The sequence below is a fragment of the Pseudomassariella vexata genome (genome assembly GCF_002105095.1).
Source record: "Pseudomassariella vexata strain CBS 129021 chromosome Unknown BCR38scaffold_13, whole genome shotgun sequence".
In the NCBI taxonomy this organism is placed as follows: Eukaryota; Fungi; Ascomycota; class Sordariomycetes; order Amphisphaeriales; family Pseudomassariaceae; genus Pseudomassariella; species Pseudomassariella vexata.
This window is the reverse complement of record NW_024467968.1, coordinates 455,259-475,966: the sequence shown is the minus strand read 5'-3', so window position 1 is coordinate 475,966 and position 20,708 is coordinate 455,259. Positions and strand designations below refer to the sequence as shown.

The 20,708-nt window shown below is 51.6% G+C and overlaps 7 protein-coding genes across 7 annotated transcripts; 3 read left to right on the top strand and 4 right to left on the bottom strand.

Moving 5' to 3' along the window:
- Positions 1 to 3,266: 3,266 nt before the first annotated feature.
- On the bottom strand, positions 3,267 to 4,175 carry BCR38DRAFT_351245 (uncharacterized protein; the record flags this gene model as incomplete). Its single annotated transcript, XM_040856628.1, has 2 exons — positions 3,267 to 4,085; positions 4,155 to 4,175. The coding sequence occupies 2 exons, from the start codon at positions 4,173 to 4,175 to the stop codon at positions 3,267 to 3,269; spliced, it is 840 nt and encodes a 279-aa protein (XP_040712149.1).
- Positions 4,176 to 4,854: 679 nt separating this feature from the next.
- BCR38DRAFT_444946 (uncharacterized protein) lies at positions 4,855 to 6,258 on the bottom strand. The gene is made up of 3 exons (XM_040860969.1): positions 5,844 to 6,258; positions 5,591 to 5,793; positions 4,855 to 4,931 (listed from the first exon to the last, which is right to left on the bottom strand). Exons 1-3 carry the CDS (start codon positions 6,159 to 6,161, stop codon positions 4,928 to 4,930), a joined length of 525 nt encoding a protein of 174 aa, XP_040712148.1. The 5' UTR covers positions 6,162 to 6,258; the 3' UTR covers positions 4,855 to 4,927.
- A 2,662-nt stretch (positions 6,259 to 8,920) lies between these two features.
- Positions 8,921 to 9,525, top strand: BCR38DRAFT_412581 (uncharacterized protein; the record flags this gene model as incomplete). The annotated part of the gene is made up of 3 exons (XM_040858717.1): positions 8,921 to 9,186; positions 9,233 to 9,306; positions 9,401 to 9,525. 3 exons carry the CDS (start codon positions 8,921 to 8,923, stop codon positions 9,523 to 9,525), a joined length of 465 nt encoding a protein of 154 aa, XP_040712147.1.
- Positions 9,526 to 11,309: 1,784 nt separating this feature from the next.
- BCR38DRAFT_488598 (ribosomal protein L17) lies at positions 11,310 to 12,198 on the top strand (the record flags this gene model as incomplete). The annotated part of the gene is made up of 2 exons (XM_040864294.1): positions 11,310 to 11,525; positions 11,695 to 12,198. The coding sequence occupies 2 exons, from the start codon at positions 11,310 to 11,312 to the stop codon at positions 12,196 to 12,198; spliced, it is 720 nt and encodes a 239-aa protein (XP_040712146.1).
- A 136-nt stretch (positions 12,199 to 12,334) lies between these two features.
- Positions 12,335 to 14,526, bottom strand: BCR38DRAFT_488597 (putative nucleolus protein required for cell viability; the record flags this gene model as incomplete). The annotated part of the gene is made up of 2 exons (XM_040864293.1): positions 12,335 to 14,327; positions 14,390 to 14,526. The coding sequence occupies 2 exons, from the start codon at positions 14,524 to 14,526 to the stop codon at positions 12,335 to 12,337; spliced, it is 2,130 nt and encodes a 709-aa protein (XP_040712145.1).
- A 389-nt stretch (positions 14,527 to 14,915) lies between these two features.
- On the top strand, positions 14,916 to 16,123 carry BCR38DRAFT_488596 (uncharacterized protein; the record flags this gene model as incomplete). The annotated part of the gene is made up of 2 exons (XM_040864292.1): positions 14,916 to 15,023; positions 15,122 to 16,123. 2 exons carry the CDS (start codon positions 14,916 to 14,918, stop codon positions 16,121 to 16,123), a joined length of 1,110 nt encoding a protein of 369 aa, XP_040712144.1.
- Positions 16,124 to 17,398: 1,275 nt separating this feature from the next.
- Positions 17,399 to 20,219, bottom strand: BCR38DRAFT_488595 (uncharacterized protein; the record flags this gene model as incomplete). The annotated part of the gene is made up of 6 exons (XM_040864291.1): positions 17,399 to 18,244; positions 18,302 to 18,627; positions 18,679 to 18,767; positions 18,822 to 19,154; positions 19,220 to 20,100; positions 20,169 to 20,219. The coding sequence occupies 6 exons, from the start codon at positions 20,217 to 20,219 to the stop codon at positions 17,399 to 17,401; spliced, it is 2,526 nt and encodes an 841-aa protein (XP_040712143.1).
- Between the last annotated feature and the right edge of the window lie 489 nt (positions 20,220 to 20,708).

Sequence of the window (20,708 nt, the reverse complement as noted above, 5' to 3'; positions counted from 1 at the left end):
CAGTAGCCTACCACTGCAGCAGCCAAGGTTAGTTAGTTAGTACCTGCCACTTCCAGGGATAAAATATAAGCCATGATTTGGAAGTCCCAATTGTGGTTTGCGCGTCCATCAGCTAGAGTTAAGCTGATGGCAGTGAATTGCCGCTGCTGCGAATGTAAATGCGAATGCGCATGTTGGTGGGTGTCGAAATTCGGTTCATGTTGGGCAAGACAGACGAAATCTCTGTACCTATTACATATCATATGCTATATTCCAAAACACAATAAATGCAAGCCGTGGAAATCTAGATAGTGTATTAAATCTGAAGCTTCTATTCCAACTCACCACAACCTCTTATCAACCTTACCAAACTTTCACACTCCAAAAAGCAAATACACACCCAACCCCGCCCCCTTTCCTTCTCTTTCTCCATGTATCTTACAATTCAATCTTAATGTTACTTTCCCAGCCAGTTCTGAGGCGTCTTCCAAAATTCGGCTCGTTCTACCAACCCCTATTCCCCGGCTTCGGCCCTGCACCCATCCTCTCGTCTCCACCCACCCACAAGCGCCGCATCGAGCCCGGATACTCAGTAGAACAATCCCTCCGGCGCCCCCTTCGATGTGGCCTCTTAGACACCGGCGGTCCACATAGCCACACCCAGCAACCCGGTTCCCTCTGCTTCCTCCGTCGTGCTCCATGCTCAACTCGTTGTGTCCATGGATCGGGACTGCACGTCCTCGCACTGGGCGTGTAGTACGTCGTCGCCGGGCGGCGCGACGCGATGGGTCGGGGAAATGTAACGGCGGGGAGGGGACGGCTTGGGGTTGTAGGATTTGCGGGAGTGGGTTGGGGCGGGGGCTGAGCTGCGGAGGTGGGTTGAGTAGCGGGTTGGGATGCTGGAGCGGCTTGTGTGGCGGATCTAGCTTGAGAAGATGCCTTGTGCGAGGAATTGTGTTGAGAAAACGACTTTGGTTCAGACGAATGTGTGTTGTGAGTGGAGGACGTGTGTTGAGAAGAAGATTTGTGATTGGAAGGAGGTTTGGGTTGAGTAGAGGACTTATCTCGAGATGATGTTCGTCGAGTGCAAGATATGTGATTGGAAGGGGACTGAGCTCGAGTAGACTTATGCTTAGAAGAAGATCTGTGACTAGACGGAGACTTGGGCTGAGCTGAAGACCTCGTTTGGGAAGAGGACCGCAGCTTAGCAACTAATGATGACTGACTAGGTGTCTTATGCTGAGTAGGAGGTATGAACCGAGAAGCAGATCTGGATCGTTCAGGAGAAGCCAGTTGAACAGAAACTGAAGGCTGAGAACTAGGGTTCGGTGGGAATGGAGCGCTCGAACTAAGTTTCGGCGGAGACGAAGGAGTTCTATTTTGAGGTGTTGGCTGTGGGCTGGAGGACCTTTTCGACAGAGGCGATTTCTCTAACCCAGAGGATGCCTGGGGTTGGGAAATAAGGTTAAGCTGGGAAACAGTGGGTTGCGCGACAGACTTGGATCGGAATGCAGGTGCGTTCTGGCGTCCTATATTCTGGGAAACCACATACGCTTGCCTCTGAGAAGGTGCTGGTGCATCCTTGGCCGTGTTCCCTTGATATGGTGCTGCAGATGGCGTACCTGCATGCTGTATTAAAGTCCGTGTGTTGTCCCCCAACCCACGGTTAAACAAAGTATCGGGTGGCAAGGCCGTGGCTAATGGGATGGTATCTGCTGGTACTGATGGCGCTGTCGGAGTTGAATCCACACGAGGCAAATGGGCGTGAGGTATATGTCCCTGATGGAACATAGTCTTCGGATTAGCTCCGATCCCGGGTTTCTGGACTGGAGACGATGGAGAAGGCAGCGACGGGGATGCATATGCAGGTGTTGCAGGAGGGCTGGGGTTCAAAGCAGGCGGCTGTGCTTGGAAAAAAGCTGTCCGCGTATTATCTCCTATTCCTCGTTTCAAGGCTGATGTAGTTGAGGAAGATGATTTCTGCGACGTAGCAGCAGCCGCCGCCCCAGGACTAGAACTCCGTGGAGGCGAATCCCCCCCCAAGAGCACAGTCCGTGTATTGTCTCCCAGGTCACGGTTCAGAGCAGATGGTTGATCTCCTTCTTGAGCTGTGGACGTGCGCCGCGACTTTCCTGCACGAGCCGCACCGGACGCCTGGATAGTATCCCGACACGGCGGTACGCCGTTATCCGTAGAGCTGGGAGCCCGGCTCCGGCCAGGACGAGTTGCTCTCTCGCATTTACTCCTGCCATACTGGCTTGAATGTAAAGTCTTCCTGATCATGCCCCTTTTGGTTGCCTTTACCTGCAAAACGCTCGCCTTACATTTTGGCACAGCCGGGGGGCGGTGGAAGTACGTCGGTATATTGTTTGCGGCTTGCCACTGGATTCCCGTGTGCCGGTTTGCATCCGGTGGAGGCGATGGAATCAGCCCCTGTCGCACCAGAGAATCGGTGGCGTGCTGTGTGGTGAAGCCCTGCCGATTCATCTCCAACCAGATTAGAACACGGTCGTTTGTTGGGAAACTTCGTCCTGGTCGGTCAGTGGTTTCTAGATCTGGCCATGCGTCTAGGTCTCCCACTGAGGCTGCTTGATCTGGTTGCTCCATAGATGGTGCTTGTTTGTGGGCCTCTCTCATAGAGGTCTTGGTCTCCTGATTTCGTGAGGACCGATAACTCCTGTGATCGATATGGTGAGATCTGTGGACTTGCTCATTATGCTGGCGGGACTGTCGAACACTCGGAGGAGGTGTCAATTCCAGAAAACTATCGTAGCTCCGCCGTGATGGTGGATTTGGGCTTCCACTTCGGCTTCGGTGATCCTGTCTGTAACTCCTTGGGAACATGCCGCTAAGGATCATCAAAACTCACTTATTTTGTAGACAGTTGTGAGCCACAAGTTGGGTAAAATACAATTACGATTTGGACGTGTGGATAATTGCACAAAGTAATGATAGCGTATTCGGGTTTCAAACGTGTCATAGAGTCTTTTAAATGAGGTATGGAAGAATGCTGGCATATATGTATGTTTTGAAGTTGGGAAGTTGCGGTTATAATGTTACACAAGAGTGTATCTCAGTTTCAGTGAGTAGCCAAACACTACCAGACCATCAGCCCGAAACACTGTTGGGTCTGACTCACATCATGGCTGAGCCTGATGAGATTGTTTGTAGTCGAGTTCTCTATGCAGGTAGTACAAGAGGTTTGTGAGGATCGTCGTTATACACGCCCTGTATCTGATGAGAAATTCCGGCCACGGTCCTTGAAGCAAGCGCGCAAACTTACAAGTCTATACGCCCCTCAACACTGCATTCTCCTTCTTACTCACGGGCTCATACCTCTCCGCCAGCGCTTGCTCAACACTCTTGTTCACTTTGCCCGGCCTCTCATACCGTTGCTGTAGCGTCCTTTCAACCAGACCCAGCTTCTCGTCAATTTTCGCATCGACCTCCTCCTCCGCCCCAACAACCTTCACCTGCACAATACCCAGTGCCTCCTTGCCCTTCTGAATACCCTGACCAATGACCCCGAACACCGAGCCCTTAGTCTCTTCGGCCTTCTGCTCACCCTTGCTCACGGCCTCGAGTCCCCGTGTCTTCGCATCAGCATAGGCGCTCTTCGCCGAGGCGGCCACACTTCTTGCCTTCTCGCCCGCAGCACTCTTTGCTTCCTCCGCGATGCCCTTAACTCTCTTCTCCGCACCCCTCACTTCCACCCCCGCAAGATATTTTGCTTTTGCAAACTCAGCCTCGACCTTGTGCTCCCCTTTCTCAGCCTCCTGTGACGCTTTTCCAAAAGCGTGCGCCCATAACCGTCCGACAGCGATCTCAAGCCCCTCGCGTGTCGCATCCCAATCCGTTTTCTGTACCCATTTCACAGCTCCCTCGACCTCCGCGTTCCAGCGGTCTTTGGCTGACTCGACGAGGTTGGCGCGCTGTATGGCGACGATCTCGGCGCGCGTGGGCGGGTGCACAGGTGGAAGCGGGTCGGTCAGCCCAGATATGAGCGTTATTTGTTGGCGTAGGACGGCGGATTGCCGATCGCGGTTGCGTTGGTGTGCGAGAACTGTGAGATAGGCTAGAGAGAGGGTGACGGTTATGCCTCCTGTCTGTCGCGTTTAGAGTTAGTTGGGAACAGCAAGGTAGTATGGATATCATTATTGTTGGGGGGTGCCTACGAAGCCGGTGGTGAACCCCATTTTGTGTAGAGGGTATTGCGCACTTGGCGCGGGTACTAATGAGCTGCCAACTATTAGGATTGGGCAAATGATCGAAGTTCTGGATCTGAGCTGCAAAAGCGTAGCGGCCGTGTCAATTGGGGTTGATATCTGTGGCCGGAGCGGTGACGTGGGAATTCAAGAATGACGAAAGTCGCGCTTCCATACTCCAATAATTGATGGCCCCTGCTTCAACCCCAACTCTAGCCCCAGCCAGGACCCTAACCCGGTGGCCTATGGATCGTGGGAGCCTAAAATCACTAATGCCCAATTTTACACCAAAACACCCATTTTCCTAAACTCAAAGGTAAACTTGAATAAGATTTTTTTTTGGTAGGATTGCACTAGTACTAACATTTTAACTATATATACATAGGTAAAGAAAGTAAGTAAAATAGAAACGTCTAAGCTATATAAAGACCTTGAAAATATCTTAGGTATTGTGACAGGCTTGGCCTGTGCGCAGGAATCTGGCTCTGGGGAGCACAGATCAAACGCCCCACTACCTAAGAGAGCATACAAATCAGCGCTACCCTACCCCACCGCCATTCCTTCCCTTCCTCTTTCCCTCTGCATAGTATGATAGATACTGTAACGGGGTAAGGCCGGACATCAGGGAAATAGGTTACGGGGCTAGGAGAAAGTTTATTTTCTCTTCTTTAAGAGGCACAGAGGCAGAGTAGGACACGAGTCCCCCATCTTCACGCATCATCATCTCCTTCTTATCTATATCTTCACCTTCGCTTTTCAGTCAGTTATTTAGTTATCTAGTTATTTAGCTTATCTTTACGTTCAAGATCCTACTATTACGATACGAGTACCAGAGGCATATCCGACTAACTCACGCACCAGACGTGTAAGAGCTTCACTCTTATAACCAGTACCACGATCTTCGTCTGATAAGACCAACAGATGGGATCTGTTGGTACTGGAGCCGTCTGTTCAGTGTGTTAGGTGGTAGGTATATCCTACTGACCGCCTGACCACTACTCAAACAGAAAGCGAACGCCCCCAGGGCGCAGAGAACCAGGAACCTCGAAGAGCACAGGGCAGAAGGGCTTCTAGGCTCAGCGAAGCCGAGCGGCCAGAGCAGCAAAGTCGGCCCGGAAGCCACGCACTTCTACTAGAAGAGCGCGCAGAGTCTCCGACTGGGAGAGCGCTTCCGCCTCCTCCTCTTCATCCTCGCCATCGCTACTCGACAAGACGACGGGAGCGTTGCTCGCCCGCTTAGCGGCCCGAACACCAGCGCGCAGACTCGCAAGAGCAGCAAAGTCGGCGCCCCGAGCCGCGGCGGCCGCCAACTTCTTTGAAGCCCTCAGAGCTTTTCCCTCACTAGAGGGAAATGGGAGCTATTAGAGAACGAAGAAGCCAGATAAGTAGAAAATAGAAGCACTTACAGGGGAGCGCACTTGTGGTTACCCACCGCACAGGCGAAGCAACGGCCGGAATCAACGCCCAATTGGTCGAAACAGGCAGCGGCGGACTTTCCCAACCGACCGACACAGGAGTCACACGTATAATCTCGCGCAGCACCACGCACGGGCACCTTCTTGCTACTACCTTTGGTAGTAGTCGCGGGAGCAGATCTGCGGATAGGGGTCTAAGAGGGGGTTAGCAATAACTCTAGGCCGAATATAGGGAGATACAGACTCGGGCAGTGGAACGGGCCATACGACGCGCTCCTCTTATCTTGGGCTTCTTGGCAGTAGGGGCGGAGGCGACGGGTGTGCGCAAGGTCACCTTGCGCTTGCCCTTCGCTGCAGATAACTCATGCTCTATGGGAGCTGGGCGCAGACCGTCATGGTCATCGTCGTCGTCATCATCCGTGGAGGCGGGAGCAGGAGCAGCCCTTCTGGTAAAGCGTGATGGGCCCGATATTCTCATGAAGGATGGGGTGTTGACAATCTCCTCATCATAATCGCTCCCGGAGGACGAACTGTCGCTGGAGGAGCTGAAACGGGGCAACATCTGCTCGCACGTGTAACGGATGCAGTACAATGTAACGAGCCTGTTGTACTACCCTGATGTATCTATCATACTATGCAGAGGGAAGGAAGAAGGGAAGGAGGAAGGGAAGGAATGGCGGTGAGGTAGGGTAGCGCTGATTTGTATGCTCTCTTAGGTAGTGGGGCGTTTGATCTGTGCTTCCCAGAGCCAGACTCCTGCGCACAGGCCAAGCCTGTCACAGCACGATTAGCAGGCGCACCTATGTTACAACTGCATAATATCTATACCGTGACCGAGAGAGCGGGAGCAGGATATGAGAATATGTCAAGAGAGAGTAGATGTGCTGAGGATGATGGGTGAAAAATGGGAGCAAAAAGTGTACACAAAGTCGAGGCTGGGCGACGTTTGGGAGGAGCAGAATGATGGTTGTTTTGCAAACGGACGCGCCTGCTGCCTGACGCACAGATAACCGACAGGCACGAGCTGTCGGCCAGGGAGCAGCCGCCATGGAAGTATTCAGACTAACAACCTACAAAGGGGGTCATGTGACAGGCTTGGCCTGTGCGCAGGAATCTGGCTCTGGGGAGCACAGATCAACTACCTAAGAGAGCATACAAATCAGCGCTACCCTACCCCACCGCCATTCCTTCCCTTCCTCCTTCCCTCTGCATAGTATGATAGATACATCAGGGTAGTACAACAGGCTCGTTACATTGTACTGCATCCGTTACAGGTATACCTTGCTATAACCTTAGGCTACTAATTACATAACATGTGACAGGCTGTGCCTGATATGGGATCCGGAGCTGCAAGGACCGTGCGTCCGGATCCACCAAAGGAACCATCGAGGGCACACAAAACATAGTCCGTGTTCCCGGGACAACTCGCATATTTTACTTTCCTCCTCAGTTAGATAATTAACAGTATTTGGCCATGTTGAGCTGTATAGTTTCGCAGTGAGCCCGTCACATAACATATAAGGGAATTAGCCGTCTATTAAAAACTCTAGATAGATAATATATTAATTGCTATAACGTGAATGTACACCGAGCTGGCCATGACACCGAGCTGGCCACTTTCATGCGCCAACGCGACCGGCCAACTTAATCTTTGATTTTCTCAACAACCAATAATGGCAAAGTCATACAACGAAGCAGACTTAATGCTAGTGAAACGGGATCAGGCGGTCAGTAGGATATACCTACCACCTAACACACTGAACAGACGGCTCCAGTACCAACAGATCCCACCTGGTGGTCTTATCAGACGAAGATCGTGGTACTGGTTATAAGAGTGAAGCTCTTATACGTCTGGTGCGCGAGTTGGTCGGATGTGCCTCTGATACTCGTATCATGATAATAGGATCTCGAACGTAAAGATAAGCTGAATAACTAAAATAACTAAATAACTGACTGAAAAGCGAAGGTGAAGATATAGATAAGAAGGAGATGATGATGCGTGAAGATGGGGGACTCGTGTCCTACTCTGCCTCTGTGCCTCTTAAAGAAGAGAAAATAAACTTTCTCCTAGCCCCGTAACCTATTTCCCTGATGTCCGGCCTTACCCCGTTACACTAGCCCTTCAAGCTCTCAAAAATGACCAAAAACTTAGTCTCCGACTGTCAGAGAACAGAATGCCATAGGCACCAGTGGGTGTCAGGACACTGAACGCAGGACACCGGCGGGCCGCCGGAGGGGTGTTTCGGACAAAAGACTCCCGAATCATGATTACAATCTATGTGAAGCTTTGGGATGACGAGAGTCAAGATCCTTGGCATCGCCGACCCTGCTGTTATGCCGGGTCCAAGCGGCGGCCTAGCTATCTATATAAGGACCATCTCGAAGTAGGATAGGGAAGGAGTTGTCAGAGCCACAAGTGTCATCCGAGGCGGGCCGGCTTCCACCAGGTAGGAAGCCGTTTGTGGCGGCTAGAGAGCCGCTTGTGGCGAATGAGAGCCGTTGAAGCCGTTTGCAGCGGATAGGGAATCGCTTGGTTGCAGATAAGGAGCCGCTGTCCAAGATATTGGCCGAAGTCGGAGGAACACAGACATACGGAAGCAAACATCCAGAATCCAAGAGAGAACCTCGGCTGGCTATAAGTAAGGAGTCGAGACGGAGGAAGATAGAGAGGGCAGAGATCAATGCATCACCGTGGGCACCCCTACCTGAGACCGCCAGTGACCACCCGGTGCTACGTAGGAGGGACGCCCGTTACTCCCCATCACTCTGTACTATTGCCTTCGGCCTAGCCGTACCCTGACACGTAGGAGGGACGCCCATTACTCCCCATCACTCTGTACTATTGCCTTCGGCCTAGCCGTACCCTGACAAATTCTAACTAGGTTTATCTTTATTTAAGCTAAAATAGCTCTAAAAACCTAAGGTGATATTTAATTTCTAGTTATGAAAGGTAATGTATAACGTAATTCCACAAACAATTTAAAAAAATAGTGGTCTTCCGTACGTAGCATATGAAGAATCAAATATTGCGCATCTTGTTAAAACGTTAGTGTCGAGATTCCATGAAGTCGTGAAGTTATCCAAATCGCGCATGTGTCCTCAACTGTAATTGCGTTGGAGACAATGGTCTGCGTAGAGACATCACTCCTTCCAAGTTCCAAGAAGCCTGTCGAGGCGGTCCCGTTTCCTCAGCTCGACCTCCCCAAGAAAGACACAGTCCTCTATTTTCTGGCACTGTTGTTCTAGCAAATCCAGGCTTCCGCAATAAATTGTTGTCGTCTGCCAGTGGTTTCCTCCAAGATCAATAGCCCGCAGCAAATAATGTCTCGCGAGTTCGTGGCGAGGACGAGGACTCGTCGATTCGACTTCCCCTTCGCACCGGGCTCGGTGGTATCCCGAGTTGGCGTACAAGCAGTGCTACTCCAAGTAGGCAGATATACTCTTCCTTGCGTCGTTGGCGTCGATAAGGACCGTGGCTGCAGTGTATATATCTTCGCTCCGCCAGTCATGCTGCTGTCCGAATCAAGCAATATGAGGGAGCGAAAGGAGTTAGGGTCCGGTATTTTATTCGCGGTAGAGAACTGTGGGTTTGCAATTTAGACAACATTTTATCGTCCATGATGCATGTAGTAGCGATTCTTCCGTTTCTGCTGAGAAAAGGGGTTCAAAGTTCCCAGACCTAGAACGACGTGGTACTCAGCGTCATCGTGAGTGGCTCCCATGATGTTTGCCAAGCTGGATTAGATGAACTCGGGGTATTCCTTATGATCGTAGGAAAAGATTTATGCCAATTGACTCAAGAGTTGGTGGAGAACGTAGTCGTCTCCAAAGCGAATCTTGGAAAAAGCGGCGAGATACTAAGTTGCTCATGCAAGCCGTCATTCGGTCGTAATATCCTCATACCGAGCAGCTTGAAGACCGAGTAGTGCGGCCAATCTTGTGAAGGTATTGGGACGCATCGTGGTATACTCCTATGGCGCTGTGTATCAGGCTGCGTTCGTAATTGCGAATGCCAGAAGAAGCCAAGCAACCCGTACCTCGGTGGCGTTGCTTCTCACTGAAGAACCATGAACCAAGAGTTTCTTTGTATCGAAGAACTCCGGGCGACCGCATATACGCCGGACCAGACGGTTGGGGTCAAACATCGGATGTGAGATGGCAGACCCGGAGGTGGTCGTAGCGACGGAGCTTTCGTCGTTGTGGCCCTTCCTCTTCAAGTGTGTCGTCACATTAAAGGGTTTCCACTGTCTTCAAAACCTCGCTTCCCTTCTCATTGCTGTTCGCCGGTGTTGGAACTTCAAAATAATGACGACATCGGCCTCTCGATTATTCTGAAAAACCCCCATTTCCTGAGCTTTGTTTTGTACATCTTAGGGCTGGAAGAGTTTTTGATACGAGTTATTTGTGAGGGGGTTTTTGTATTTACGTCGCCTCGACCTCTTTGCCCTTCATGATGCCGACCATATCCTCGAGACGCATGTCTCAGTCCAAAAAAGAAGTCGAGTTTCTCGCCTTTGCAAGACTCTAGTACTTGGTTGGGGCTGATTCTGACCACTATCGTGACAAATGTTTCTCGTAGGTTCGAAGAGATAGTCATTTTGTTATGCCACTTGTGATATGGTATCTATTTGGTCCCTGACTTGAGCCATTAGGGCGTCTACCGGATAAGTACCACCATCAGTGGATTTTTGAGATCCACAAGGAGCCCTGTCTGATTTACCGATTGCGTTGTTAGCATCACGTGGACCTTCAGCCAGGAGTTGCAGATCCTTACTTTGCGATGCACTCCCAAGTTTCCAACCGAGAGACTGGAGTATTGGTGGTCCCCCTCCCTCATCAGACTAAGACAAAGTCCTCTTCTCGCCTTGGCAGGGAAGGAGGTTTAGGTCTTTCGTGGTAGTTGAATAAACAAAGACATTGTGAATTGCCAGGTACTACGGCTGAAGTCAACCATTTGACAACTGCAGTAGTCAGGGTTGGGGAAGTTAGGACAATCTTCAGCCAGGGGATTTGCAGACAATTGAGATGACAAGTGGAAATACTGGGAAGATGTAGTCTTACATAAATAATAGCATGCTGTCATATTGCAGTCTCCCCCTGTACTAGTCAATCCCAAGTTGCAGCGTGGTGAAATACCATGCCACAGCATGCCCAGGTGCATGATTGGTTCCCGAGGTTGTTCATTACAATCCAACGATACTGCCACGAACAAAGTTCCTCAATAACTGCCCAGTATTCGATATATTTGTCCTGATCACACTCTCAAGTGTTTCGTTGCATGATGAACATTAGTGTGTTGTTGTTCAGGCGGAACGGCCTCCATTAGGTACAAACGAGGTGGAGAGAAGGCATACATACAGCCAATTGGGGGTGTCCGGCATTATATCGAGAGGGAAATAATCCAGTTCTGAAAATGCAAGACAAGAATAATCCTCGGAACGATAAATACAATTGACTACATGTATAAGATGACCTCCAGGTTGCTCTAACAATGAGGTATTGATCAGACCATGATAAATGCCGTTCGCTTTTGAGCCAGACCCGCGCTTCCAGGTAGCGTAGCTTCCCTCATCTTTGCCAAGACCAAAAAAGTTGACGATTCGGCTTCTCCCGCACCTGCAGCAACCAGCACTCAGTCCTATCTATCTTCAGAGTCGACGACATCCCATCCACTCAGCTCCTGCCAATTGGGGTGGTCTAATTGTGAAAAATGGCAGGCGGCACAGTGAAATACCGACATTTGTCGCGAAACTCGGCCCACCGACAGGCACTCCTACGCAATCTCGTCACATCCCTCGTCAAGCACGAGTCGATCCGCACATCATGGGCCAAGGCCAAGGAGACGCAGCGCATGGCTGACAAGCTCATCACGCTGGCAAAGCGCAATAATGAGACGGCGAGGAGGAAGGCGACGGGTATACTATTCGTATGTGGCCCCATGGTTCCTAGTTCTGACCGTTCCTTGGACGAAGGGGAGCTGCTGGCTAGGCAGTTGTTGCATGATAGCACTAGCAACCACGCGATGACCGCGCCAATGGCTACTTTTGTTTGAGAAGAAATGAACGCTTACCTCTGGCCTTCCTTCTCAACGACAGAAACCCCACGACCTCCTCCCCAAACTTTTCAACGAGCTCCGTCTGCGGTACGCCGACCGCCCGGGCGGGTACACGCGCGTCCTGCGCACCGAACCCAAGTCGACGTACGACCAGGGCGACTCAGCAATCCTCGAACTAGTTGACGGGCCCAAGGATATGCGGTTTCACATGACAGCAGCAGCGATCGCGCGAGACGAGAAGCTGGGGCGTCCCCCCACACAACTGACGTTGTTCAACAAGGCGAAGGTGACGCGTTACCGTGCCAACGGCGAGGGCGAGTTCGCCAAGATGGTTGAGCAGATGAGAGCGGCGAGGTTGGATGACCCGGAGACGAGGGAGGAAGGGGTCGAGGAATCGAAGGGAGAAGAGGAGGAAGAGTATGATGAGGGGGGGTTGGGGAGGTGGTGCAGGAGGATAGGTCAGGAGCTAAAGTTGAGGGTAAGTATGGGAAGAAAAAGGTATCAGTCTTGCGGTAGGAGGGCTAAGAATGCGGATGTTACATGAGGATGAAATGGCTGTATTGTATGGACATATCTGACGCATTGGGACGGTCGGTCTTGCAGCATTCTGTACGAGATATATGTACAATTGACAGGTCTACAGTGGCCCTACGACCTTAGAACTGTGTTTATCAATCTATCTATATGAAGTCAAAGGTATCGCCTCGCTCCCGTATCATTTTTCCTACCCGTTTCGAGCCCACGATGCGTTCCAGCTTCAAAAGATCATATTTGGAGAACAGGACTCTCACCGCGCCAGTACCCGGCTCGATTCTGGAATCGCGCTCACTCTTGGCCAGATAACCGCCCGCGATCTCCTTGTAAAAGATCGGGTTGTCTGGCAGACCATACATGATGACTCTCTGGACACCGTTGAGCATGTAGCGGCGGAAATGGTGGGCCCTTTCGGTGTAAAGCAGGACCTTGTGCCGTCCATTCAGGAAATGCGATCTTGCCCGAGAAGCCTCAGGGACGTCTGCGTACTCGGAGATGGTACCAAAAGTCAAGTTGGCCACGGCGGGTGAAGTGGCGAAATAATTCCGCACACGCACGTAATCGAGATATGACGGCACGAAAATGAGTGTACCACTCATGTCTCTTGCTCGCTTCACCAAAGCTGGCACGATGGCCCCTGTGAAGTACGCAAACCGTGCATCTGGCTCAGCTGCAATCGAAGTAGCCTCTAAGCGCGAGAACGTCTGCTTAGCTTTCACTCCGATCTCCTGGATGGTGCCTGGATACTCGGGTTGTACGCGGACCCTTCCGGCCCAATTTTGACACTGCCGATGCAGTTCTGAAAGCTCAGGCGTATTGAAGGCCGAGAAGATCATAGTCTGACGGAAATTCTCAGCTTGCTTCTCAAGGTACCATTCACGCACCCGAGTGAATTCGCATCCGTGGGCTTCGCGGGGTTGAAGGTTGAGATGCTCGAAGATGAACTCGAAATGTTCCCAGTTTTGCATGAGAAGAGCGTCTGCTTGATCAACAATGACCATCTCAATGGAGCTGAGGAAATCATAGTCCAGTTTCTTCTTGTCCTCCTCTGACCCAATCGCCATGCGCAGACCCAAGGGACTCGCTATCAAGATGTCTGAGTTGTAGAACTGGGAGAAGTACTTGATCGTCTTTCTGGTGAATTTCACGCCAAGACGAAACATGTCATCATCATTTCCCTCAAACAGTTCCCTGAAGTCTTCGGGTCGATCCGCCGAGAACTTTGCATCCTTGTCGAGATACGAATCGTCGAATCGCTTCCTGTTCTCTTGCTGGTCTGGAGGGTAAATTGAACATATCGTGTTGACCATGTTGACGGCAGATTGTCTTGTTGGCAGGAGCATCAACACCTTTGGTCTAGTGAATCCCTGATCTCTGGGTTCGAATTCCGTGTTGTCGCTTTCTTTGGCCAGCTTAGCGTTGTTTTTGATGACTCGATCACGAGTCTTGAAAATGTGGTTGACGGCATGTAAGACAACCATTTGACGCAAACTATCAGCGTTCTTGGTTGTTCGGCCACAGAACAGCAGATCGCTGTAGCCGAAGGTCGCAGGATATAACACTTGTTCCAAGGGGTTGAAAGCAGGCAATTTCTCCATTGCGGTTTCCGCCAACTTCTGCTTCAGCTTGAGGTCGGCTGGCCCTGACATTTTCGGGAATGCTCGAGTTGACTGTGCGGCTTCTTTACCAGGTAAACTTCTCACAAGCCTCCACTTGTTGAGCTCATACTGGTGCGACGAGTAGTCATTGGCTTTGATTGCCTTGAGTCTGTTCGTAAGTTCCGTCTGGTCGGGCATGGAGAAGTGCGTCTCGAAGGGATCTGAGGTATCAGGGACGTCATCATCGTCACTGTCAATCTCTACTTCATCCTCAGGCCCTTCTTCAGGTTCCTCCACCAGGTCTACATCTCGATCCTCTTCTGGCTCGCTCTCTGGCTCATGGAGATTTGTCGTTTGACCATCTTCAGCGGTGTGACCCAGTTTTCGCCGTTTAGCTTGAGGGGCGGATTCCTTTGCGAAGCTTTGCATCAGAGCAGCGTAGGCATTTGATGCCGGCTGCTCCTCCTCTGAATCGCTAATATTGCTCTCAGATTCTTCATCTGAGGGAGGTACATCTTCTGATGCATCAGTATCTGATTCCCTGGAAAAGGTGTCAGAGATATGCGAATGGAACAAATGTTGTGGCAAGGGATATAAACTTACTCGATATCTGCAACTCTTTGGTTCACGAATCTTGGGCCAAACCCTCTCTTCTTAGGTACTGGGCCACCTTTTCCAGCTTTTCCAGGCGGCTGGCGCCGTTTCACGCCTCCTTGCCTTCCAAGTCCTTTCAGAGGCATATTTATTTCCGCTTTGATACAAGACAATGTAAGTAGTCGCAGCAGATTCCGAGATATGACAGTAGACTTGGAGAAAAAGTTCCTACTCAGCCACAATGACTTACTGCCATCAAAACGCAGCCTCATGCCACAAAAATGCTTATCTTAGCGTCTTCCACTGCCTTATCTTAGCGCGCACAACCTGGATCCCTCGACCTGCACTTTCCTAGAGTGAAAAAATTCGTAGGAATTTTCGAACTGGCGCAAGTTTGGGAGCGAAAACCGGGTCCCAAGGAATCGAGTGACGAACGAACCCATACACACTCATTTTGCCAGATCCTCCTCCACCAAACCGAGCCACACCTCAAACGATAGCCAGTCTACCTCCAAACACCTCACTGGCGCCCATCATGGCCGTGGATTCTGAATCTTTCCTTCACCTGGCGCGGCCCCTTGCGCCGACGGCCATCAACCTGTCTAGCAGCATTGCCCCGCTCTCCGTCAACATTCAACCCCAAGTTCGTTGTACCTATAGTTGCGCCCCGCGATGCCCTCAAATGTGGCCGATGTATAGAGCAACTTCAAGGCATATGACTGACCTCACTTGTCCCTTTAGGCAATACTCTCCATCCTCGACCACGCCGTCCGCCGCGACAACCCCGCCACACCCACAACCTCCTCCCGCGTCATCGGCGCCCTGATCGGAACACGCACCGAAGATGGCGCCGAAGCCAACGTTAGCTCCGCCTTTGCGATCCCCCACACCGAGACCGAGGACCAAGTCGAGGTGGACGTCGAATACCAGAAGACTATGCTGTCCCTGCACCTGAAGGCCTCGCCGCGCGAGACGCTGCTGGGCTGGTACACGACGAGCCATGAGCTGAACAGCTTTAGCGCCCTGATCCAGAACTTCTTCGCCAGCCCCGAGACCGGTACTTTCCCACATCCGGCTGTCCATCTGACCGTCAGCACGGACCCCGGTGCCGATGTCCAGTTGAAGGCTTACATCAGTGCTCCTGTCGCGGTCAACGCCGAGCGCGCAGCTGAGAGCTGTCTCTTCATCCAGGTCCCGCACCGCGTATCATACAGCGACGCCGAGCGCAGCGCCCTCGAGCTGATCTCGTCTGCGAAAGACACCGAGTCTAGAAGCACTGGTGTGACGTCTGACGTGGAAGGCCTTGCCCGTTCTCTAGAACAGACCATCGACCTGCTGGATCGTGTATCAGGCTACGTGGGCGAGATTCTGGACGAGGAGCGTGAGCCCAACAATGCTCTAGGTCAGTACTTGATGTCGGCACTGTCGTTGACACCCAAGGTGGACGCGGAATCAATCGAGCACGACTTCAACAACCATATCCAAGACGTGCTGATGGTCAGTTACTTGGCCAACAGCATCCGCACACAAATCGACCTGAGCCAGCGATTAGCTCTGGCAGCGCTGAGTGACGAGAAGGCTGATAAGGATGGTGATGCTAAGGGTGAGAGGGGCGATCGCGGAGAACGTGGAGGACGCGGTGGCGGCCGAGGAGGTCGTGGAGGTCGTGGTGGCAATAGAGGAGGCCGGGAGAATAGGGAACCCCGGGAACCGAGAGAGCCCCGCGAGCCCAAGGACGAATAAGTACAAAAGGGCAACAGGAAGGAACTTGTAATAGGATCCCAGGAGCTGCACGTCACACAACCAGCACCGGCAGTCTATTTTCGGACCAGCCATCGTTGGAAGAGCACGAGAGAAGCATTCTAGAAGCACTGCCGCCCTGAAGGACGGTGATTGGCAGGGCTATGCTTCAAACTGCTGGATGATTATGCATGGCGAGGTTGGGCAAGAGAAAAGAACCTGAGATATACTAGGCGTTCTTGTCCGGTCGAAAAGTGGGCTTCTAGAACACTGGAATTGATTTGATTAAACATCATTCCTGATGCGTGGTCTGCCTGGTGATTTGTGATGTAGCCTTGGCTGGGTGTACTAGTTGTGTCAACACAGAATTCAGTTGTCCTAAGACGAGTACCTTTACTTGAAGGTTGGTCTTATGCCACTAAACGTGCTGATACTACCAGTCACTTTGGGATGTACTATGCAGCTGCTAAAGCTATCGCAACGACTCAGCCTGGCATTGTTTCCGCTGTATTGGTTGTACCGTCCTACAAAATAGGGGCTAAAGAAACGTATTGTTGATCATCAATAACAATAAGAAGTTTGTCGCGCCTTCAGTCAGATACCAAAAATCTGCTTAAAAGTATCACCAGACGCAAACCGTGATCTGTGCGGTCCAAAGTGAGGTATCTATATCTGCGGGAAAGGGACCATGCAGTCTACCTGAGTTTAAGCGATACACCATCGCTCAAGCATGTCCAGCAAAGCGGACCAGACGATGACATCATATTCGGCAAGAAATCATAAACACATCAAACAATCGGAATTAGGTTGTGGCCTATCTAAACCAAGTGACTGCCCAAAATATAGCAGTTTGGGCAGCACCTACAAATTCATTACGGGCATTAGTGTAAGCATCGCAATCAGCAAAGAACCTTCTGACGTATCTAACTATAATGATATTGGGATGGATTTTGGACCTAATGCCAATTTGATCCTAGCTCCTGCTCGCCGTCAATACCACCAGCCGTACGTACCATTTTACGCTGAGCTTGTTTGCAATGCAAAAGCGTCCCTTATCATCTCGCCTCGAACGCCTCATACCATGCCTAGAAAGGAGAAAACTCCTATACGCTGTTCGTGATCTGTAGCTTTACTCTTGTGGTTCTCGCCATAATGCTGCCGTTCCGTTGCTGCCAATCCGTCTAGCATTCCAAACAGACCACCCACCACCATGGAAATTGGTCACCGAAAAACACCGTTCAGATGATCCACATGCACCGGCTTATATATTACCGTCATCTAGATACCAGTAGGGGGTTTCTGGGGCAGTGTAGCCGGATTGCCGTAGTTCGGGAGTGAGGAGAAGGTCTGCGGACCAGTAGGGTGACCGGAATGCATTGGTTGGGGCCCTGGCCCGGGACCTTGCATATTCTTGTTTTGCATTTGGTGGCCCACAGGCTGAGCCATTGGGGGCATGGGGGCCATATGAGTCATTTGGCTACCCATCGGGGGTGCCATCTGGGAGGGCATCTGGGAGAGATGCTGGCCAGGATGCTGAGGTAGATGTTGAGGGGGCGTGGCATGCGAGTGATAAGGCGGCAGCGAATTATTGGAGCTCTGGCGGCTCATCCCATAACTTGGCGGGCCTCCCATGTAAGGCTGCGGCGGAGCAGGGGAACTGTATCCGCTATAGCCCATATGCGGGGATCCAATTTGGGGACTACCATGCGGAACATTCATATTGAAGGGTGCCATAGGTGGTTGAACGGGGCTCATGCCACTGCCGGGAACGAATGATTGAGTCTTGGGGTTGAATGCATGGCGGTTATAGCTACCAGGAATTGGATGTTGACTCTTGGGATCGTTTGGGTTGGCGTTGGCGGGGAGTTGTCCAAATGCATATGGAATGCCAGACTGTCCTGAGTTGCCTTGAGGCTGGGACGAGGGAGCACGAGCTGGCTGCTGAAACGCGGCAGGAACAGGGACTGGAGATGGCGCCTGGTTGTAGACAGGCTGCTGCCAGCCTTGCTGGGCCGGTACAGCCTGCATGTTCTGCAGTGGAGATCCATAACCTGTCACTGGCCCGCTCGCAGGAGGATATCGTTGCTGGGGAGGCTGAGCAGGCTGGGGAGACTGTTGGGGGTACTGCGAAAACAATATCAGCCGGCGAAGCAAGTGGGAAGAAGCGTGAATAAAACTTACTGTCGGCATTGGTCCATACTGAGGATATCCATTCATGGGCACCTGGGGCATCATCTGAGGATAAGTAGGTACCGGCTGGGGATAAGCCTGAGCCATGGGGTTTGGGTAAGGCTGCTGGAGTTGTCCATTGTACTGTGGGTTTCCGACAGGAATGTAATGTGGCGTCCACCCAGGTTGTCCAGGGTTGTAGTACGCCTGATATTGAGAACGAGAATCGAAGCTCTCCGAGTCGTCCCTGCGCTGCTTGCCAGTCTTGCCTCTCTTACCAAGGTTTGACTTCTCCCTGGCCGAAACAGAACTGGCACGAGATACGCCTTCTTCGTTATCTACAGAGTGTGAGCGGCTGGAATGGCCAATAGGGCCCTCTGCTTCCATACCTGGTGTTGATTCTCCCGTCTTTTCCGAGCTACCGAAAATCCGTTCTCTTGCCTTGTTGTATGCCTCTTCGCGTTGCTCACGAGACAATCTTGAGAGATATTAGCGAAGTACATATGCCGTCATGGTAAAAGCTGTTACTTACTTTTCTTTGGATTGCCCAGCCTTGTCCTTCCCGTCACTGCCGTCTTCAGAAGTGCCCTTGGAGGTGCCACTTGCATTGCCCGATCCGTTTTCTTCGCCACGACGCATGATCTTCTTGGGCAGCAGGACAGGAGGAGTGGTCTCGGTATTGCTCTCAGCTTTGTTACCCACTAAACTAGCCAAAGAAGGTGGTACCCTGCAGAAAGGGGTTCGGTAGATGCGCACAGCGCCTTGGACAGCTTCAAAAGAATGTGTCATGTGATAGTAGTCGGCAAGTTTATGGGTCAACATCCGGCAGAATGAGTTGTTTGGAGGCAGATCCATATACGGCTCTCTGTATTCACATGAGTTTGTGTCGCAAGGAAGCTGGTATTGGGGAGGGGGGGTTCTTGAACTTACGTCGATGACTGAACGAAGTTGATGACATCGTGCTCTAGTCGAAGCAAGAATAGACGGTCTTTTGGCGATGACATGGCTTCAATGAGCTTCTCATCGGGGTTCTGAGCATACATAGAACTAAATGCATCAGGGGTGCCAGCGACAGTTGCCAATATCTGCGGAGCCTCTACAGGAGGGGGCGGTCCGGAGGATCCACTCTGGGGAGTCACTACTCCTTGATCTTGAGACTCAGGCAGAAGCTGGATAATTCGCCGCTCGGGCATGTCACCAAGACGCAGCCGGTGTACACGAGCAACCTCGGAGCCGATTCTTGAGTTGGCCATCTGCGAGCCTCGTACTGAAAAGGGTTCGTCATCCTCGCCCGCTGCTTTCACGCTGGCACTGTCGTCTGGCCGGAGAGATTCCTTCTCATCCAAGGCGAAGGTTGTGCCAGAGGTGATGCTTTTCCCGTCGAGGCTGGGCGCCTTAGTACCAATCTCGGAACTAGAGTCAGCTCTCTGCGAGACATCGTCAGACACGGCTATCCCATTTTCAGCCTTGCCCTGTGGTTCTCCGACAGATGGCGAGGAGCCGTTGACCACGAGGCTCGGTGTAGATGCTACGTTCGCAGCACCCGGAGATAGGGCAAGATCCTTCATGCTCTGGGCGATCTTGGTGTCGATGGACCGGCTGGAACCCTCGTTGGCGGAACTATTATGAAAAGGTGCTTTCCCAACCACAGTTGGGCTCACCGGCTTGACGGCGATCGATGGGGTGTCTTTGAATGTTGCGGCAGGAGTCGCAACAGTATTGGAGTGCATGCGGTGGTGCTCCATGGCAGGAACAGCCACTCGAGAAGCCTGAGTTGGGGATATGTTCTCTTTGGGACCGGATGCTACGACCTGTGTAACTGGGTCAGCTACAACTAGAGGAGGCAGGGGAATAGCTCTTAACGAGATGGTCGGCTCACCTTGGCAAAAGACATCTTCTTAGGAGCAGACGCCATAGGCACGGCAGTCATCATTAGCAGTCAAGTCTGAACCGAGTGTAAAGAATCAGGTAGGCTGTCCGTCGGTAACGACAGGCGTAAAGGTGGTAGGGCAACGGTTCTCGTAGGATTGAATGAACGAGAAGCTGTTATAGTACCCTTCCCTCCAAATAGGAAGCTGCAACGGCGCAAAGGACCAAACCTCAGAAAGAAAAATGGATCAACGCGGCCCTCAAGAAAGACGAAATGCGGTTAATCATTGTCGTAAGGGTATCTCAGTTAGTCGTTGGCGTCGTAATATTCTCGGTTGTCTCCTGGTCCGTCCCGCTGTTGAAAGTCCCCCAATGCCTAACACTAAAAGATTTGAGGTCCGAATGTGGCGAGTGACTGTGGACGAAGCAGCACCGAGAACTGGTGTCGTTGAAAGAAGTAAGTCTGTGGAAGGGGGGCGAGGAAGTCGACGTCGCACGAGGACTCTTAACACCGTCGCAAATCAAACGTCCGCAATGTCGGTGTCGAATT

Coding starts and splice junctions, on each gene's coding strand:
- BCR38DRAFT_444946 (XM_040860969.1), bottom strand. CDS start 6,161: ATGTTGCCCCGTTTCAGCTCCTCCAGCGACAGTTCGTCCTCCGGGAGC. Junction 5,794..5,843: donor TGGCCCGTTCCACTGCCCGA/GTCTGTATCTCC, acceptor ACCCCCTCTTAG/ACCCCTATCCGCAGATCTGC.